The sequence below is a fragment of the Telmatherina bonti genome (genome assembly GCF_933228915.1).
Source record: "Telmatherina bonti genome assembly, chromosome: 17".
NCBI lineage: Eukaryota > Metazoa > Chordata > Actinopteri > Atheriniformes > Telmatherinidae > Telmatherina > Telmatherina bonti.
The window spans coordinates 676,635-696,362 of record NC_136615.1 but is presented as its reverse complement, the minus strand read 5'-3'; the positions used below and the strand labels follow the sequence as shown (position 1 = coordinate 696,362).

General features: G+C 47.6%; 1 protein-coding gene across 1 annotated transcript; it reads left to right on the top strand.

The window, feature by feature from the left end:
- Nucleotides 1-548: 548 nt before the first annotated feature.
- Nucleotides 549-19,491, top strand: wdr36 (WD repeat domain 36). Its single transcript, XM_079257191.1, has 22 exons — nt 549-776; nt 3,627-3,654; nt 3,738-3,838; nt 3,918-4,035; nt 4,100-4,232; nt 4,344-4,398; nt 8,155-8,287; nt 8,374-8,549; nt 10,155-10,275; nt 10,347-10,412; nt 10,485-10,574; nt 10,659-10,801; nt 10,878-10,995; nt 12,608-12,773; nt 13,672-13,780; nt 14,438-14,517; nt 18,170-18,277; nt 18,366-18,597; nt 18,688-18,807; nt 18,886-18,967; nt 19,036-19,223; nt 19,300-19,491. Exons 1-22 carry the CDS (start codon nt 630-632, stop codon nt 19,447-19,449), a joined length of 2,664 nt encoding a protein of 887 aa, XP_079113317.1. The 5' UTR covers nt 549-629; the 3' UTR covers nt 19,450-19,491.
- Nucleotides 19,492-19,728: the final 237 nt, after the last annotated feature.

Here is a 19,728-nt window from a genome sequence, read left to right as displayed (position 1 = left end):
TTGTTTTTTTAATGTTTTACAGTGATCTGTATCATAACAATATCTCTGCCCTTTGTAACAAACCAAACTGTGAGGAAAAACAGGTAAAAATCCGTGGAGTTCTTGTCGTGGTTGGACCTACACCTTACAAATAAATGCATTGGAGGCGCATGGAGACCCATCCAAGATGGCGGCGCGATGAGACGTCAGCTCCTATAGGCGGCGTGATACAATGCAGCGTCTACGTATATATGATGTCTATGTATATGATGTCTATGGATCTGACAGCCTACGGAGAGGGTCGGTCTGAAGTAAATAAAGCCATTTGTGACAATAACTCCATCAATCCCAGCCCTTCTGGTCTCAGAAAAAAAAATAGCTTGAAATGCACAGAATAGTTCCACTTTAAATGTTTGTTAATCTGGACAGATTTTTCGTTCAGTTTTCACTGTAAACAAACAAACAAACAAACAAACAAACAGCTGGCTCACGTGACCAACCAGGGGGAACAAATGTTTCCGGGAGGCGGAACTCCACTCTCCGCGCCTGTTTCCGGTCGGTCCCGTTTCCTCTGCGCACCCCCATGTGTTTTCTCTCCGGACCCGGTTCGGTGTTTGTTTGTTTGTTTGTTTGTTTGTTTGTCGGTAAACATGGCGGGAGGCGGCAGCTCCTTGTTCTCCGGGTTCCGGGTTCTGGGTCTCTACTCGAACCACGTACCGCACGCGCTCCGGTACCACCGGAAGCACCAGGAGTTCTACGTGGTGACGGCTGTGGGCAGATGCTTCCACACGTTCAACGTAAGATCATTTCTATCGATTATTGATCAGATGATGATCCCTGCAACGTCACCATGATCGATCAGCAGAGCACGCCTTGCTGTTCGATCAATGACGTCAGTAAAACACAGGAGCACGTGCTCATGCTGCTGAGACCGGAGGGTTCTGGTTCTGGTTCTGGATCAGTGTGGTTCTGGATCTGGATCCGGTTCTGGATCAGTGTGGTTCTGAATCAATGTGGTTCTGGATCTGGTTCTGGATCAGTGTGGTTCTGGTTCTGGATCTGGTTCTGGATCAGTGTGGTTCTGAATCAGTGTGGATCTGGATCTGGTTCTGGATCAGTGTGGTTCTGGTTCTGGATCTGGTTCTGGATCAGTGTGGTTCTGAATCAGTGTGGATCTGGATCTGGTTCTGGATCAGTGTGGTTCTGGTTCTGGATCGGATTCTGGATCAGTGTGGTTCTGTTTCTGGATCAGTGTGGTTCTGCTTCTGGATCAGTGTGGTTCTGCTTCTGGATCCGGTTCTGGATCAGTGTGGTTCCAGTTCTGGATCTGGTTCTGGATTAGTGTGGTTCTCGTTCTGGATCCGGTTCTGGATCAGTGTGGTTCTAGTTCTGGATCTGGTGCTGGATAAGTGTGGTTCTGGTTCTGGATCAGTGTAGCTCTGGTTCTGGATCTGGTTTTTGATCAGTGTGGTTCTGCTTCTGGATCCGGTTCTGGATCAGTGCAGTTCCAGTTCTGGATCTGGTTCTGGATGAGTGTGGTTCTCGTTCTGGATCCGGTTCTGGATCAGTGTGGCTCTGGTTCTGTATCAGTCTGGTTCTGGTTCTGGATCAGTGTGGTTCTTGTTCTGAATCAGTGTGGTTCTGGTTCTGAATCTGGTTCTGGATCTGATTCTGGATCAGTGTGGTTCTGGTTCTGGATTTGGTTCTGGATCAGTGTGGTTCTGGTTCTGGTTCTGGATCAGTGTGGTTCTGATTCTGGATCTGGTTTTGGATCAGTGTGGTTCTGGTTCTGGATCAGTGTGGTTCTGGATCAGTATGGCTCTGGTTCTGGATCAGTTTGGTTCTGGTTCTGGATCCGGTTCTGGATCAGTGTGGTTCTGGATCTGGTTCTGGATCAGTGTGGTTCTGATTCTGGATCTGGTTTTGGATTAGTGTGGTTCTGGTTCTGGATCAGTGTGGTTCTGGATCAGTATGGCTCTGGTTCTGGATCAGTTTGGTTCTGGTTCTGGATCCGGTTCTGGATCAGTGTGGTTTTGGTTCTGGATCAGTCTGGTTCTGGATCCGATTCTGGATCAGTCTGGTTCTGGATCAGTGTGGTTCTGGTTCTGAATCTGGTTCTGGATCTGATTCTGGATCAGTGTGGTTCTGGTTCTGGATTTGGTTCTGGATCAGTGTGGTTCTGGTTCTAGATCAGTGTGGTTCTGGTTCTGGATCAGTGTGGTTCTGGATTTGGTTCTGGATCAGTGTGGTTCTGGTTCTGGATCAGTGTGGTTCTGGTTCTGGATCCGGTTCTGGATCAGTGTGGTTCTGATTCTGGATCTGGTTTTGGATCAGTGTGGTTCTGGTTCTGGATCAGTGTAGCTCTGGTTCTGGATCTGGTTTTTGATCAGTGTGGTTCTGGTTCTGGATCCGGTTCTGGATCAGTGTGGCTCTGGTTCTGTATCAGTCTGGTTCTGGTTCTGGATCAGTGTGGTTCTGGTTCTGGATCTGGTTCTGGATCAGTGTGGTTCTGATTCTGGATCTGTTTTTGGATCAGTGTGGTTCTGGTTCTGGATCAGTGTGGTTCTGGATCAGTATGGCTCTGGTTCTGGATCAGTTTGGTTCTGGTTCTGGATCCGGTTCTGGATCAGTGTGGTTTTGGTTCTGGATCAGTGTGGTTTTGGTTCTGGATCAGTGTGGTTCTGGTTCTGGTTCAGTGTGGTTCTGGTTTTGGATTTGGTTCTGGATCAGTGTGGTTCTGGTTCTGGATCAGTGTGGTTCTGGATCTGATTCTGGATCAGTGTGGTTCTGGATCAGTGTGGTTCTGGATCTGGTTCTGGATCAGTGTGGTTCTGGTTCTGGATCCGGTTCTGGATCAGTGTGGTTCTGGATCAGTGTAGTTCTGGTTCTGGATCAGTGTGGTTCTGGATCTGATTCTGGATCAGTGTAGTTCTGGATCAGTATGGTTCTGGTTCTGGATCCGGTTCTGGATCAGTGTGGTTCTGGATCAGTGTAGTTCTGGTTCTGGATCAGTGTGGTTCTGGATCTGATTCTGGATCAGTGTAGTTCTGGTTCTGGATCAGTCTGATTCTGGATCAGTGTAGTTCTGGATCAGTATGGTTCTGGTTCTGGATCAGTCTGATTCTGGGTCAGTGTGGTTCTGGTTCTGGATCTGTGTGGTTCTGGTTCTGGATCTGGTTCTGGATCAGTGTGGTTCTGGTTCTGGATCCGGTTCTGGATCAATGTGGTTCTGGATCAGTGTGGTTCTGTATCAATGTGGTTTTGGTTCTGGATCAGTTTGGTTCTGGATCAGATTCTGGATCAGTTTGGTTCTGGCTCCGGTTCTGGATCAGTCTGGTCTGGATCCGGTTCTGGATCAGTCTGGTCTGGATCTGGTTCTGGATCAGTCTGGTCTGGATCTGGTTCTGGATCAGTCTGGTCTGGATCCGGTTCTGGATCAGTCTGGTCTGGATCTGGTTCTGGATCAGTCTGGTTCTGGATTGGGACCCAGTCCTTCCTGCAAAAGTAGCGAAACAACCAGAACCAGAAGTGGAGTTTGGATCTGAGGCGGTACTGCAGGATGCGGTCGGGTTCGCTCAGCCTGGCTGCCGGTTCTGATCAGGTGTGATGTCATGATGTTACTAATCGATGGGTTATTGATCCTACAGGTGAAGCGGTTGGGGATTGTCTCCATCAGTAAGTTTTTCCCTCTTTAATCTGGATCCGGTCAGACTGCGTTCTGATTGGCTACTGTGTAATGATGTGGTGTGGTTGCCTAGGTAACAGCCTGTCAGATGACATCACCTGTCTGGCAGGCGACAGGATGCTGGTGTTCGCCGCCGCCGGCCGGCTGATCTACGCCTTCGCCCGGAACAAAGAGGTCAGATTGTTTCATGTTCAACTTTTAAATTTAAATAAAGTTTTCAGATCTTTATTGACTCTGTTCCCTTGCCGTACAGGTGGTGATGCGTTACCATGGCCACAAACAGGAAGTGCGCCTGCTGCTTCCTCTGGGTGATCAGCTGATCTCCACAGACAGCGGCGGTGATGTCATCGTGTGGGACGTGCAGGGGGGCGGTGAGTGGGGGCGGCTGGGGTCCCCGTAGGGTCCACATTTACCCATAATGCTCTCTGCTTTCAGACGTGTACCTGCAGCTGAACTTTGACCCCAGCGCCTTCCAGCTGTCGGCCATGATGCATCCGAGCACCTACCTGAACAAGGTGCTGCTGGGAAGTTCCCAGGGTGCACTGCAGCTCTGGAACATCAAGACCAGGTGAGACTGTAACCATGGAAGCAGCTCCTGTCTGTTCACATCTGCATTTCCATGGAAACACAGATATCTGTGAAGATGATGATGTCATCTGAACAAACGTTTTGTCCACAGTAAACTGCTCTTCACGTTTCCTGGATGGTCAGAAGGAGTCACCGTTCTGGAGCAGGTCAGCCGTATCTTCTGATCAATACCACCACCACCACCACATCTACCGATCAATACCACCACCACATCTACCGATCAATACCACCACCACATCTACCGATCAATACCACCACCACATCTACCGATCAATACCACCACCACATCTACCGATCAATACCACCACCACATCCACCGATCAATACCACCACCACATCTACCGATCAATACCACCACCACATCCACCGATCAATACCACCACCACATTTACCGATCAATACCACCACCACATCTACCGATCAATACCACCACCACATCCACCGATCAATACCACCACCACATCTACCGATCAATACCACCACCACATCTACCGATCAATACCACCACCACATCTACCGATCAATACCACCACCACATCCACCGATCAATACCACCACCACATCCACCGATCAATACCACCACCACATCTACCGATCAATACCACCACCACATCTACCGATCAATACCACCACCACATCTACCGATCAATACCACCACCACATCCACCGATCAATACCACCACCACATTTACCGATCAATACCACCACCACATTTACCGATCAATACCACCACCACATCTACCGATCAATACCACCACCACATCCACCGATCAATACCACCACCACATCCACCGATCAATACCACCACCACATCTACCGATCAATACCACCACCACATCTACCGATCAATACCACCACCACATCTACCGATCAATACCACCACCACATCCACCGATCAATACCACCACCACATCCACCGATCAATACCACCACCACATCTACCGATCAATACCACCACCACATCCACCGATCAATACCACCACCACATCCACCGATCAATACCACCACCACATTTACCGATCAATACCACCACCACATTTACCGATCAATACCACCACCACATTTACCGATCAATACCACCACCACATCTACCGATCAATACCACCACCACATTTACCGATCAATACCACCACCACATCCACCGATCAATACCACCACCACATCCACCGATCAATACCACCACCACATCTACCGATCAATACCACCACCACATCTACCGATCAATACCACCACCACATCTACCGATCAATACCACCACCACATCCACCGATCAATACCACCACCACATCTACCGATCAATACCACCACCACATCTACCGATCAATACCACCACCACATCCACCGATCAATACCTCCACCGCTTCTTCAGGATGCGTGTGCTCCGATTTGCTTTATTTTAAATCTTTTTTTTTTTTAGATATTTAGCATTTTGTAAAAATAAATTCAGCCTTGTGATTGGATGAAAGTCCTTCAAACCCAATCCGGATTGGATGATGAAAAAATTCAGTTCAGTGATTGGTCGGTTTTTGCATAATGAGCTGAAAACAGCTTCAACGGGGGTTCGGAGTTCTGCACCGGTTTGCAGTGTCCGGTTCGTCTTGGTCCCGGTCTCCAGCGTCTTTCCTGCTAAATGTTTGAAATGCTGCTCCTCCCACACCGTTTGTCTCACTTCAACCATTCAAGTATCAAACTCTTCAGCCCATTCAGGAGATATGTTCTACGACTTTTGGTCTTTGGAACATTTAAACTTTTTAAGTTATTGAAGCTTTTGTCAATGTATTGAAATGCGTTCCTGTGATTGGACGAAACAGAATTCAGCTCAGCGATTGGTCCATTTTGTGCACCGGTACACAGGTACGCATACAAGGCACGGGTTGAAATGCAGCATTTAACATACAGCTCTGTTGTCGTTAGTCGGCTGTTGCTTGTGTGATGGCGTGCAGTTCTACAGGCTGCTCCACGTGAACTATTGGTCTCAGCTGTGCACTATAAAGTGGAAATGAAACATTGAAGCAAACTAACATTATTTACTGGACTCAGTCATAATCTCATCAATATTAATATTCCAAACGTGAAAAATATTAACTTTTACAAGAAAACCGTAGTTCAGTTTGATCTTTTGTAGTAAGAGTGCCGCCATCTTGCAGTACCGTAAACGCTGACGTCACGGGGTTGGTTGGTTTGGCGGTCCTGATGAGAGTCCCGTTGTGCCCATCAAATCAAGAAAGACAACAGAGTAAGCAATGGAGACTTGTGAACCAAAAGAGCAGAGGAGGCAGAAGGCGGGGCACTACTGCGTTGCTCCCGGGTGTAAAAATGAGTTTTACGGAGTTCGGGCGGGGGGCAAAACAGCTCATTTTTACAAACTTCCGCAGAAAAGAAGAACTGTGCTTCTGTGCTGGTTGGCAGCACTAAAGAGGAAGAACCCTCCGATTGGACTTCTTGTTTGGATTTGTTCAACAAGCTAATATAAATTTAACTTAAAGGGTTTTTAATCTTCAAACTTTATTGTAATTACAAAAGTACAGTTTTTGTACACTAAAAATGTTTAGACAGCAGGAAACAACTTCACACATAAGACGAACTCCTCATGTTATTGTTAGCTAACGCTATTGTTTAGCTTGTCATTAGCTAGCAGCGTTAGCCGGGAACAAAATAAATCTAGACGTTTTATTATCTAATTGCAAAAGGAAATATTGTTTGCATCTTTTCCATCATATTACTGTTTCGCTGCACCGTTTATTTTATTTGAGATTAAACCAGCAGTGATTACTAGCATTAGCTAGCTTTTCTAACAGTTAGCTGCTGTTAACCGGACGCTCCAGTGTCTCTGCTCGGACATCCTTCAGGGACAGCATGGCCACCGCCAACATCTCCACCTCCCGGCACAGTAGATCAAACGTGCGGACTTCAGTTATGCACGATTTACCGCGCAAGTCTAAGTCAGCCTCTTGGCAGCAGATCGACTCCACTATTGTGGGCATCGCAGAACAGCAGCCACACCTACACCAGGTGGTCGTACCGACCCGCTCCGCCCCATAGAGAAGCACCGGCTCCTCATCTTCCTCCTCCCTCCTCATCACTGCTCGACTCACCCGGCGTATCGGCTCAAAAGCGTAGGCAATGGGGTTATTATATTCACTCAGTTGTACCACTCTTATTAATCGTGTTACTGCTTTAGGTAGAATGGATTCATTCAGCTCGCAGCCAAAGAACCAACCAACCCCGTGACGTCAGCGTTTACGGTACTGCAAGATGGCGGCGCTCTTACTACAAAAGATAAAACTAAACTACGGTTTTCTTGTAAATGTTAATATTTGTCATGTTTGGAATATTATTATTGATGAGATTATGACTGGGTCTAATAAATAATGTTAGTTTGCTTCAATGTTTCATTTCCACTTTAAGCAGCAAAGGAATTTATTTGCAAATGTCCCAGTTAAATATGAAAGAGTTGTTCCAACAATGCTCCCTGCAACATTTCAACACTTTGATAAATCTTAAACAACTTAAAAAAAGTTTTTCACATTGAATAACAAAGTCTTTCACATCTTCACTGGACTTTAGTTCAACCTCACATGTTTTTGCAATCCCGCTAATTCCACCCTGCTGGAAGTGAAAAGGCATTCCCATCCCAATCTGAAAACATTTAAACACTTTTTCCAAGGAGCAACTAAGAGTACCAGTGGCGCAGTGAGCAAGCTAGTGTGCTTCTATATAGGAGGTCATGGGTTCGATCCCGCTGTGGGCAATTAGAGAAAATGTCACTTGTGCTTTTTTTTCAATTTCTTATACTTTTGCAACTTCATTTCAATCATTCAGCATAGTTTCATAAATGGGCATTCACAGTTGCTATTATTTCAATAATAGCTCTTTCTAGTTAATTATTGATCTTCGATCAGAGCCCGGCGGTGGATGTGGTTGGCGTCGGCACGGCAATGGGCCGCATCATCATTCACAACATCCGCTTGAATGAGACGCTGATGACCTTCCTGCAGGACTGGGGACCAATCAGCACGCTCGCTTTCAGGACAGGTAGTGGGCGGGGCCAGGGTCAAGTGACGTTCCTCCAGGTAGTGGGCGGAGCCAGGGTTCCCGCTGACGTTCTGTCCGCTCCTCAGATGGTCCTCCCATCATGGCGTCCGGCAGCCCGCAGGGCCACATTGCATTCTGGGATTTGGAACGCCGTCACCTTGTCGCCCAACGCCAACATGCTCACAGAACATCTGTTGCCGCGGCGACCTTCCTTCACGGAGAGCCGCTATTGGTCACCAACGGAGCGGATAACGCCATCAAGGTATTTCAAATCAAAGATACTTTATTTATCCCCGAGGGGAAATTCAAGGTTCAAGTCAGCTCATCCAAGGTTAGACATACAGACATTTGACAAGTTTACAGACCAGACTGATACTTTGGCCGTGCAGCCAGTTTTTTCACCGGCGTCGCCTTATACATGAGGTAAAGATGACATGAGGAAGGATGGGTGGGTGTTGAAAAAATAAAAAAGAAGTATCTCTAAACTTCACCTAAAGGGGAAGGATAAAGATGCAACAAAAAAAAAAAACACACCTCTAAGCATAAGTACAGGTTCAGACAATAGACAACACACAGTATGGGAGGGGTAAATGGTAAATGGACTTGTACTTCTATAGCACTTTTCTAGTTATGCAGACCACTCAAAGCGCTTTACACTACTTGTCACATTCACACACACTCACTCATCCAACACACTCATACCCCGATAGGCACATCAGGGGGCAGCTTGGGGTTCTGTGTCTTGCCCTAGGACACTTCAGCCTGTTAGGGGAAGCCTGGAATCAATCTCTCAACTTTCCAGTTGAAGGACAACTGTTCTTCCTCCTGAGCTACAGCCGCCCCACCGGGGGGTGGGGGGGTCGCCCAGACAGCCAGTGAGGTCGCAGCCATCCTAGCAGCGCGCCCATCCAACTCGCCGTCCGTGAGTGGAGGGAGGGCCGAGGTCCGGAGAAGGCGGTGAAAGCTAGAAGTGTGTGTCTGTAACAGTGTGTGTGTGTGTGTGTGTGTGTGTGCGTTCAGTGAGTGAGTCTGTGAACTTTCCCCAGTTCATCTGGGCCACCTGATGTAAACGCGGCCTTGAGAGCTGAGTTCAGTTTAAGTTCCACAGGCCTGAGAAAGGGAGGGGGGTTAGGAGGGGGCTGAGCGTCAGACAGCATTACATTCCAGGAGACGTGATAACCAGCCTGCCCAAGGCCAGTCAGGGACCCAGATCCAGATAACAGCTTTGTTTTGGGTCAAGCTAAGCTTCGTTTGGCTCAGCTTTGAGTCCTTAGTGGTCTCTGTCGGACTCCGAAACAGCCGAATCGGGTCAGTTTCCACCAAAACCGAGCAACCGCTTCTCCAAGATGTTTCCCACTAACGGTTGAGCTCCAGAACCAGGACCAGCTCCAGTCGCGGTCCAGTGCCGTCACGCATGAGTTCGAGTGCCAGTTGCTCGGCGTAGTCCATCACAGATCTTCCAAAATTTGCGAGACACCAGGAAACTGCACACACCAACCAGCAGAAACACAGTTATCATAAATACAATCGTGTAGAAATCCTCCACAGAAAGAAGCAGCAGACACATGACCTTCATCACGTATCCAGCAGCATGCAGTCCGTCGGGACCTGCGGGCTCCCCATAGCCCGTTCTTTTGGGAAAAAAGATTTTATAAGTTGCATTGAGAGACCAGCTGACCAGATCCATGATTTAAATTCAGAAGGAAATGGAGAAAGAGGCTCAGATAGATAGATGACAATACAAAGAAGCAGCAGGTCAGAGTGGGAACGGGAGGGAGAGAAAAAGCGGCCGTCCTCTCTGAGAACAGGCCCTGTAGGCCACAGCGGTGGGGGCGGAGCTATCTAACTCATCATGTCATCATGTCAGGTGTGGATATTTGACCAAGATGGCGGCGAGGCCAGACTGCTGCGGAGTCGCCAGGGACACAGTGCCCCGCCCATGACCATCTGTCATCATGGCAACGATGGAAAAAACATCCTGAGTGCTGGTAAAAGCCATTTCCGCTCTCATTGGTTGAGGTGTTGCCATGGAGACATGCAGTTCTTTTATCCCGTGCAGGTCAGGACGGGACACTACAGAGCTTCTCCACGCTCCACGAGCGCTTCAACAAGAATCTGGGTCACGGTGGGCATCTGGCGCCATGTTCCTCTGGTTGCTATGGTTACCGGATGCTTGCTGACCTCTGAGCTGTTTCAGGTTCCATCAACAAAAAGAAGGAGAAGAAGAAGAAGAAGGGGTTGATGTACGAGGAGCTGCGTCTTCCTGCCATCACAGCATTCTCCTCTGGTGGGAACTCCAGCACGCTCGCCGCCAACGCCATCAGAACATCCTGAGTAGCTCCGCCTCACGCCTGTTTCTGTTGATTGACAGCTGCCGCTCGTCAGTCCGACTGGGACAGCATCGTCGCTTGTCATCGCGGACGCCTAGCAACCACCACATGGAACTACCAGAGGTGCACCATGGGAGCATACCACCTGCAGCCGCCAGGTGTCGGGAGAGACGCCATTGCCACGGTAACAGCCTCTCATTCGCTGGTTCTGGAAGCTCCGCCCTCGCTGCTCTTTCACAATTTCCTTTTTCTGTTCCCAGGCTGTCAACATCACTTCCTGTGGAAACTTTGTTGTGATTGGTGCATCGTGCGGCCGCGTTGACGTCTACAACCTGCAGTCTGGCCTGCATCGTGGTTGCTATGGTGATGGCACCAAAGGTACATGGTTCACTTCCTCTGGCACTCCCAGGTCTGGACCGCAGGTCCGTCAGAACTGCGCTGTGACAGCCGAGTCAGGCCTGGAGCTACAGTAGAATCGTAAGATAAGTTTCCCAGTAAGGTCCAGCAGGCGGACTGGGATAGCGGCGCTGGGACGCCATGGGATTCCTCATCACGCCATTTTCTTCCCTTCTTATACTTTCCCTTTCTTTGCACACAGTCTCATAGCCGTCACCACGGGCGTCACCCACCTTATTTATCCATCCATTCATCCATCCATCTTCCATTCATTTATCTTCCATCCATTCCTCCATCCATCTTCTATACATCCATTCATCCATCCATCCATTCATCTTCCATCCATCCATTCATCCATCCTTCCATTCATCTTCCATCCATCCATTCATCTTCCATCCATCTTCCATTCATTTATCTTCCATCCATCTTCCATCCATCCATTCAGCCATCCCTCCATTCATCTTCCATCCATCCATCCATCCATTCATCTTCCATCCATCCATTCATCTTCCATCCATCCCTCCATCCATCTTCCATCCATTCATCCATCATCCATCCATCTATCTTCCATCCATCCTTTCATTCATCATCCATTCATCCATCTTCCATCCATCCATTCATCTTCCATCCATCCATCCATCTTCCATCGATCCATTTATCCATATTCCATTCATCCATCCATCCATCCATCATTCATCCATTTTCCATCCATCCATCCATCCTTTATCCATTCATCTATCCATCTTTCATCCATCCATCTGTCCATCCATTTCATTCATTCATCCATCCGTCTGTCCGTCCATCCATCCGTCCGTCCATCTGTCTCATTCATCCATCCGTCCATCCATCAATCCACCCACTGTCGCGTGTCCTTCCCCCCTGACCGTATATCCTCTGTACAGTGACTGTAGAAGTAGACACAGTGACAGACATCTCCTGAAATTTGCAGACTGTTCTTATCAGTGTGCTTTAGGAAAAACAAGTAGATCATGGACCAGTCTGTGAAACGGTGTGACCACTAGCTAAATATCCTATAAACTAAAGACATGGTCATCAACTTAAGGGGAAACATGTCTTCCAGTCACTATAAAAGGCTGACAGGTTGAACAGACGGAGTACTAGGAATACCTGGCCGCAGTGATTGATAGAAACCTAAATTTTGACATCGACACATCTTTGATCTGCAACAAAGGATTTATTTTCATGCAGACTAAATATTTTTCATGTAGAAAGGATTACAGCAGACCTCAATGTCAGATGTTTACGATCGACAAGTTTTACGGGAAGTAGAGTCCGTCTTGTCCAGCTCTGACCACCCCTTAGCAGAGGAACCGGTTCCTTCTGGGAGGCGTTACCGACATCCCAGATGCAATAGATTTAAATTCTCTTTTTTCCCCAGAGTAATTAATGTCAGTAATTCACTGTGAAAGTAATTTGTTTGCATTTTTGGAAAGTTTGATCTCACCTTTTATTGGTCTAAAACTGTTAAGGTAGTCTGTCTGCACTGCAAACCAGATTTCCCCTTGAGGGATAATAAAAGTGAACTGAACTCTTATCTCTCTCCCTTACATTCCCCCCGCCTATTTTACTTCAGCTCATAGTGGCGCCGTGCGAGGTGTTGCCACGGAAACTCTGAACCAGCTGACCATCACTGCTGGCGCCGATTCCCTGTTGAAGTTCTGGCGATTCAAAACAAGGAAACAGGAAGAAGAGCTGAGGCTAAGTGCAGCACCAGCTAGCATGAAGCTACACAGAGACAGGTAGGTAAAAGTTCGCATGAGGCCACGCAGAGACAGATAGGTAAAAGTTAGCATGAGGCTACGCAGAGACAGGTAGGTTAAAGTTAGCATGAAGCTATACAGAGACAGGTAGGTAAAAGTTTGCATGAGGCCACGCAGAGACAGGTAGGTTAAAGTTAGCATGAAGCTATACAGAGACAGGTAGGTAAAAGTTTGCATGAGGCCACGCAGAGACAGGTAGGTTAAAGTTAGCATGAAGCTACACAGAGACAGGTAGGTAAAAGTTAGCATGAAGCTACACAGAGACAGGTAGGTTAAAGTTAGCATGAAGCTACACAGAGACAGGTAGGTAAAAGTTAGCATGAGGCTACGCAGAGACAGGTAGGTTAAAGTTAGCATGAAGCTACGCAGTGACAGGTAGGTTATAGTTAGCATGAAGCTACGCAGAGACAGGTAGGTTAAAGTTAGCATGAAGCTACACAGAGACAGGTTGGTTAAAGTTAGCATGAGGCTACGCAGAGACAGGTTGGTAAAAGTTAGCATGAAGCTACACAGACAGGTTGGTAAAAGTTAGCATGAAGCTACGCAGAGACAGGTTGGTAAAAGTTAGCATGAAGCTACACAGACAGGTTGGTAAAAGTTAGCATGAAGCTACGCAGAGACAGGTTGGTAAAAGTTAGCCTGAGGCAATATACAGGAAGTTAACTGTTAGTATGAGGAAACAAATAGACTGGTAGCTAACAATTAGTATGATGCTGCAATGAGACAGGTCGCTAACATTAGCATGAAACAACACTGAGGTGTGTCGCTAACTGTTAGCATAAGACCATGAAGAGAAGATAGCAAGCTAACAGCATGAGGCTACATAAGGTGTCTGCAGAGGACTATCACTTACTTTGTTTTCTTTGTGTCTTGTTAGCGGAATGCTAGCTTTAGTGCTGGATGACTTCACTCTGGTGATTGTTGACATAGAAACCAGACGAGTTGTCAGGAAGTTTGCGGGTCACCATGGAAGCATCAATGATATGGTGAGTTGAAATAAAGTTAACAGGTTGGTAACCAGTCAGTAACCTGAAATTGGCAGATAATTTGAGGTTTTCTAACTATTTAGTTCATTCTATTGTTTTACAACTTTTTTCCATCTTGAGAGTGGCGTCGACTCAAATGCCCAGGCAGTCACCACCCAGTTCTTCTTCATCTTTCTTCCTCTTTAGGTTTCAGTGGGTTAAAGAGTGGAATGAGCATTTCTTTACCATTAGTCAGTAAGCAGGTGAAAAACCTTGAAATAGGAACACTAGAAATCTTAGAATCTGTTCACATCGTGATGAACGGCACTCAGACACATGCAATACAATTTAAAACTGCAACCCAGGAACAAACACATAAAGTTCATCGTTGGCTAATGGTTCATTGGCTTGTACAACATTTCTGTTGAAAGGTACAGCTTGTCCAGAGTGGGTCCTCCAGACCAGGGATCTCCAGTCCTGGTCCTTGAGAACCGGTGTCCTGCAGGTTTTCCAGGTGTCCCTGCTGCAACGCACCTGATTCAAATCATTGTGTATTTAGCAGACATGTGCGGAGCTTGTCTGAGTACGATGTGTTCCAGCAGGAACACTTGGAAACCGGACCCGATTCCGGTTCGGTTCTGGTCTGATCTGATTTACACGTTTTTCTTTCTGCTTCAGACCTTCAGCCCTGATGGTCGCTGGCTGGTTACCGTGGCGATGGACTGCACTATCCGTACCTGGGACCTCCCCTCTGGAAGGTAAGAATCTTACAGCATGTCATTGATTCAATTCAGCTTTATTTACACAGCAGCATTTCACAAAACAGTTATGTCAGGTCACTTTAACACACAGTGCAGGCATGATAGAAACCCCCATCAGGACCAGAACCATGTGGGAAATCTGAGGGTCTACCTCCATTCTGCTGTAGTACCTGTAGGAACTGGCAGTAAAGCTGTTCTTCAGGGACTATAAGGTTCTTGCTCTGAAGCTTTGCACTGGGGTGCCGAACAGAGTGCTTCTTCGACGTATTCACAGTATGCTGCAGGAAACACTGGAGGCTGATCCTTTCTTCTTCTCTTTAAGAGTAATGTGGGTGTGTTGGTAATGTGGGTGTTTTGGTAATGTGGGTGTGTTGGTGTGTTGGTAATGTGGGTGTTTTGGTAATGTGGGTGTGTTGGTGTGTTGGTAATGTGGGTGTGTGGTTCCCTGCCAGAAATAGAATAAACTTCACTCACTGTTAACAAACACAAACATCAACACAAAGCAAACAATGTCAGTCAGTACAGCTTGCAGTCGTGCCTCCATCTGCATCTGTAAATAAACATTGAACACTAAACACACCACAAAGCTCTCAGGTCGGTCAGGTTACCATCAGTAGGAACATAAAACGTTGCAGAACTAGCGCAAACTTTTAATGTGAAAGCCCACGTGGGCTACTTCCGGTAGGGTAAGCTTTGTAAAACTGCCAATAACCGTGACTTTTACCACATTTAGCATAGAGATAATTTTGTGTGACCTGGATGGAAACGTACGGTGTGCACGAGCTAGCATAGCTACTTAGCAGCGCAGAGCGAACTAACACGGTTTGTTATCCATGCAAAGAAGCTCAATTCTTATCTGAAGCGTCAGACAAACAGCGGCCACATCAAACAGAATCAAGATGCTCGTACAGCAGTACTACTCACGCACACCACCAGAACAAGAACTCCGGTCTCACACAACTGGAGTTCACCTCCCCATTTTCCTGTAATATCACTGATTAGACGGCAACCTGTAAGCTGGTTGTTACACAAAAAAACTCTCTTTGGAAGTCGAACGTTAACTTTATTTAACTCTCGCCATGTTCACCACATCTACACCGACACTCACTTCCGCTTTTATCTTCAGAATGAAATAGCAAGACCCCTTTCACAATAATACATATATGATAACAATGAAAAACGTACTAACCATAACACAGTTACTGTATTTTAAACTTAACAAACTCACCGTCTTTCACAGAACAAAACAATTATCTTTAAGAATGAGTTTTTTTTACACAATTAGTGGATTTCAAACTTAACACTGGTGACATCAACCTTTAAATTACCACGTATTAACAATCAAATAGAACTAGTTAAAGAACAATGGAGCACCACACTGGTGTCTTTGGGCCTTTTCCAAAGCCACCTCCAAATGTATGTAATACATTTTCTTATCAACAAAGGCCCCAAGATCTGTAATGTGGGAGTAGAATTGTCCACATCCTCACCAGACGGAAGTAAGGAGGAAGACCAGTCAGGCAACTGGCCGGGTGTAACTCTTCTCTTCACCTTCACATCTGCAGATCTGATGTGTCCGTCAGGGCCCGACTGAGTCGAGGTCACACTTCCAAACTCTGGGAAGTTGTGGTAAACCGGATTGCTGGCATCTGAGGACACATAACTTTCTACCTCAATAAGTACCATTGTAACGCTGTCTAGGTGGAAAAAAGAGTGGCTACACAAAATGGATATAGCAACTAAAAGTTCAGATAAAAAGCTGGATTTTATTTACAAAACTTTTCAAACTAAAGAAACAAGAAGAGACGACTTGAAACATCTTGTGACAGGAGCAAAATCTGTAACAAAAAAAAACTCAAATGCCAACCAAACGTTCTGCAACCACAGACCAAAAAACCCAGACAAAGACAAAGAAAAGAAAAAAACACAAAGAAAAGCCAAAGACTAATTTCTGTATCTACAGCTTTATGGCAGACGACGCCAAGCAGGAGATGGAAAACTGAGTCACCATCCGACACAGCTGCCCTGAAGGCAGGTGATTGAGATAGTTAAGTAGGAAGGTGTCCTTTTGTGTGGCCAATGGGGAAAGAGCCTGAGGTCATGTCCACCAATCCTGAGGCACGATGTATGGGTGGAGCAAAGGGATGGCAGCCAATCGTCTGTGGTCTCCGGACTCTATTTGCATAAAGGTCCTGCAGGCCAGCAGACTTTGGGCCGTAAAGATGTTCAACACTTCTTCGGCAACCGCTTGGGCTTCTATTGTGACAAAGAGGGCACTCTTCTGTTCGCAAACCCCTCTGAAGTGCGGTGGTGCTGGAAGCCAATCTTCTGTGGTGCCAAGAGTTCCTTTAATGCTGGAGAGATCTTAACAAAAGCCGGCCCGAGTTGCCTTTATCCTCTCTTGAAGTTTGTGCCTTGATGAGAGAACAGCTCAGCTGGAGTTCGTTTGTGGGTGATGAATGATGAGGGCCACTAGGAATGTATCCATAATAATGGAGGTCAGGAGATCCAGGCACACTGCCCTGGTGGTAAGGCAGTTGAAGATCATTCCCCATCTCGTCTCACCGGCACACCTTAACTTCAAAAGGCCCAAAGCGGTCCATCCCTGTGGAATAAAAAGTAGGTTTGAACAGGTGCAAGTGACTTGCTGGAAGATGTGGCATCTTCGGTACAGTCTGTTTGACCTTCTATTGCCGACAGTCAACACAACTGAATTGGTGCTGACGGACAACCTCGTAGGATCCAGAACCAACGCCAGAGCTCAAACAGCCGTTCTGGGCTGGGGTGGGCCAGTCGATTGTCAAACTCTTGAATCAGAAGCTTAGTTGCTGGGTGGTATTGATCTAGATGACTGGATGATGATGTTTGACTCCAGGTCCTCTGATTGTCAAAGACGTCCACCAACATGGATGAGCTCTCCCTTCTCAAACTGGCTGCTTCTAGGGACAGGTTTCCCTGCTTTCAGAAAACTGTGCTCCTTCTGAGCTGTCTGAAGGATCAACCACTCGGCTCAACGATAGCCTTTGGTAGTAGGAAGTCCATCAGTCAGCTGTAAGCTCCAGGAACTCCTTGCAGGCACTGATCCAGATCTGAAGCAGCTTGGCGCAAGGCAACTGCTGCGACCCCACATAAGGCTGACTTGCACAGCTCCAAAGCCTACTGTGTTCTATCATCTGAGGGGACTTCTGGTCATGTGTCTGGACTTTGCAGGAGATGTGAAGACCCCTGACTCCATTGGTTAGGCTTAATTAGCTCACTCAGCCTTTTCCCCTCGAGTTGCATCCTCAGCTAGGTTCTTTATGGAACCAGAATACCTCCAGAGATGTTCTTGGTAACCTCCTGGATCAGAGGCATCTGACAAAGACCTTGATTCGGCCCCCCGTGAGCTGGCACATTAACCCTTAAATTACCACACATTAACAACTAAGTAGAACCAATTGGAGATCAATGGACCACTACACTGGTGACTTTGGGTTTTTCGACAACCTCTGCAGTCTGAGTGACGTGATCTGACCGGACCATCTGAAACTCTGAGACGTCAACGCCGTTTTAAGAATCTTTTTTTTTCTGGACGCAGCAGGATGAAGATGAAACTGAATCTCCGGTTCTCATCGGAACAGTAACCTCCTTCTTCTTCTTCTTTCCTCAGTTTGGTTGATTGCTTCCTTGTTGCCATGGCACCCGTGGGCGTGTCCATGTCACCGACCGGAGACTTCCTGGCGACGGCTCACGTGGACAGTCTGGGCATTTACCTTTGGTCTGAACCAATCACAGAGCAGCCTGTCATTACTGCTGTGTGTTTGAGTCCCGTATCAGCCAGTCACAGTGCAGCTCTCCCTCCTCAGGACCAATCGGAGTCTTTGTGGCCCTGTGAGACTCCGCCCCCTGCCAGTTGACTACCAACCAGCCGAGGAGACGCTGCCTGGTGTCACCGTGGAGAACAGTGAACAGGAAGCGATGTCGGAGGAGGCAGATGACGTGTACTTGTCAGCTGAGCAGCTGGGGGTGGAGCTTGTGACGCTGTCCTTGCTGCCGGACTCTCGGTGGAAAAGTCTGCTGCACCTGGATGACATCAAGGTGAGCAGTCAGCTGACGGAGCGCGTAGCAGGAATGTTGATGTTATTGTTTTCATGTTGTTTCTTGTTGTTGGTTTAATGATGTTTACAGAGAAGGAACAAACCCACGGCACCGCCAGTGGCTCCGCCTACTGCTCCCTTCTTTCTGCCCACGGTTCCCGGCCTCACGCCTCAGTTCTCGTTGGCAACGGCAACAGATCAGGACAAACAGGTGAAGCCAATCAGAGCCCAGGCCCCGCCCCCTGGATGCTTTCTGAATGTGTAAATATGGTGGTGTTTCCCGTTTCAGTCCAAGGTTCGGTCATGGGGTTCTCTGTCCCAGAAGTCCCAGTTCAGTTCTGCTCTGGAATCGGGTCTTGTATCCGGATCATGTGAGTCCTGCTCTGAAAAACACGCGTTTGGTTTTGTCTGGATCTTATACCTGATCAATACCTCGCAGTTGATGTGCCGCTGCGTCTCCTGAAAGACTGTGGGCCGGCGGCGGTCTCCGTGGAGCTCAGCTGTCTGGCATCAGAGGGGGGTGGAGCCAACAGCCTGCTGCTCGCCTTCATCCAGATGATTGACAGCATGCTGCTGAGTGGGCGGGACTTCGACCTGGTTCATGGTTACCTGGCGCTCTTTCTGAAGGTCAGCCAATCAGAACACAGCCGTACGATTGACTGCGAAACGTCCTGTTTACCATCAGCTGTTTGTTTGTTTTCAGCTCCACCTCCACCAGGTGTCGCAGGATGCTGTTGCCATGGCAGCGCTGCTCCGCCTCTCGTCCACACTGGAAGCCGGGTGGGCGGAGCTACAGTCTTCTTTTAACCAATCACTGTGTCTGCTATCATACATAAAGAGTGCCCTGCTGTGACACACACACACACACTTCAGTGAATAAAGCCTCTGATTGGTCGCTGGGTGTCCGTCGTTCTGTAACTCTTCAGCTTCTTCTGATCAGCTGATCAAACTGAACGATGGCAGCATGGAGGCCAAAGCCCGGATGTCCGGACTGACCATGAATGCAGCGCGAGACAAACGACCACACAGTCGGCGCAGACGTAGCTGCCGATGGGAGCCCGCCGTGATGGACTGAGGCGTTGTGATTGCCATGGTTACAGTCAGTCGTGGCGTGATGGCGAGGAGAAAACGG

Excerpts from the sequence above, each read along its gene's own strand:
- wdr36 (XM_079257191.1), top strand. The coding sequence starts at position 630 with ATGGCGGGAGGCGGCAGCTCCTTGTTCTCCGGGTTCCGGGTTCTGGGT. Across the intron at positions 4,399-8,154 it reads GAGTCACCGTTCTGGAGCAG|AGCCCGGCGGTGGATGTGGT; the intron begins GTCAGCCGTATC and ends ATCTTCGATCAG. Across the intron at positions 19,224-19,299 it reads ACCTGGCGCTCTTTCTGAAG|CTCCACCTCCACCAGGTGTC; the intron begins GTCAGCCAATCA and ends GTTTGTTTTCAG.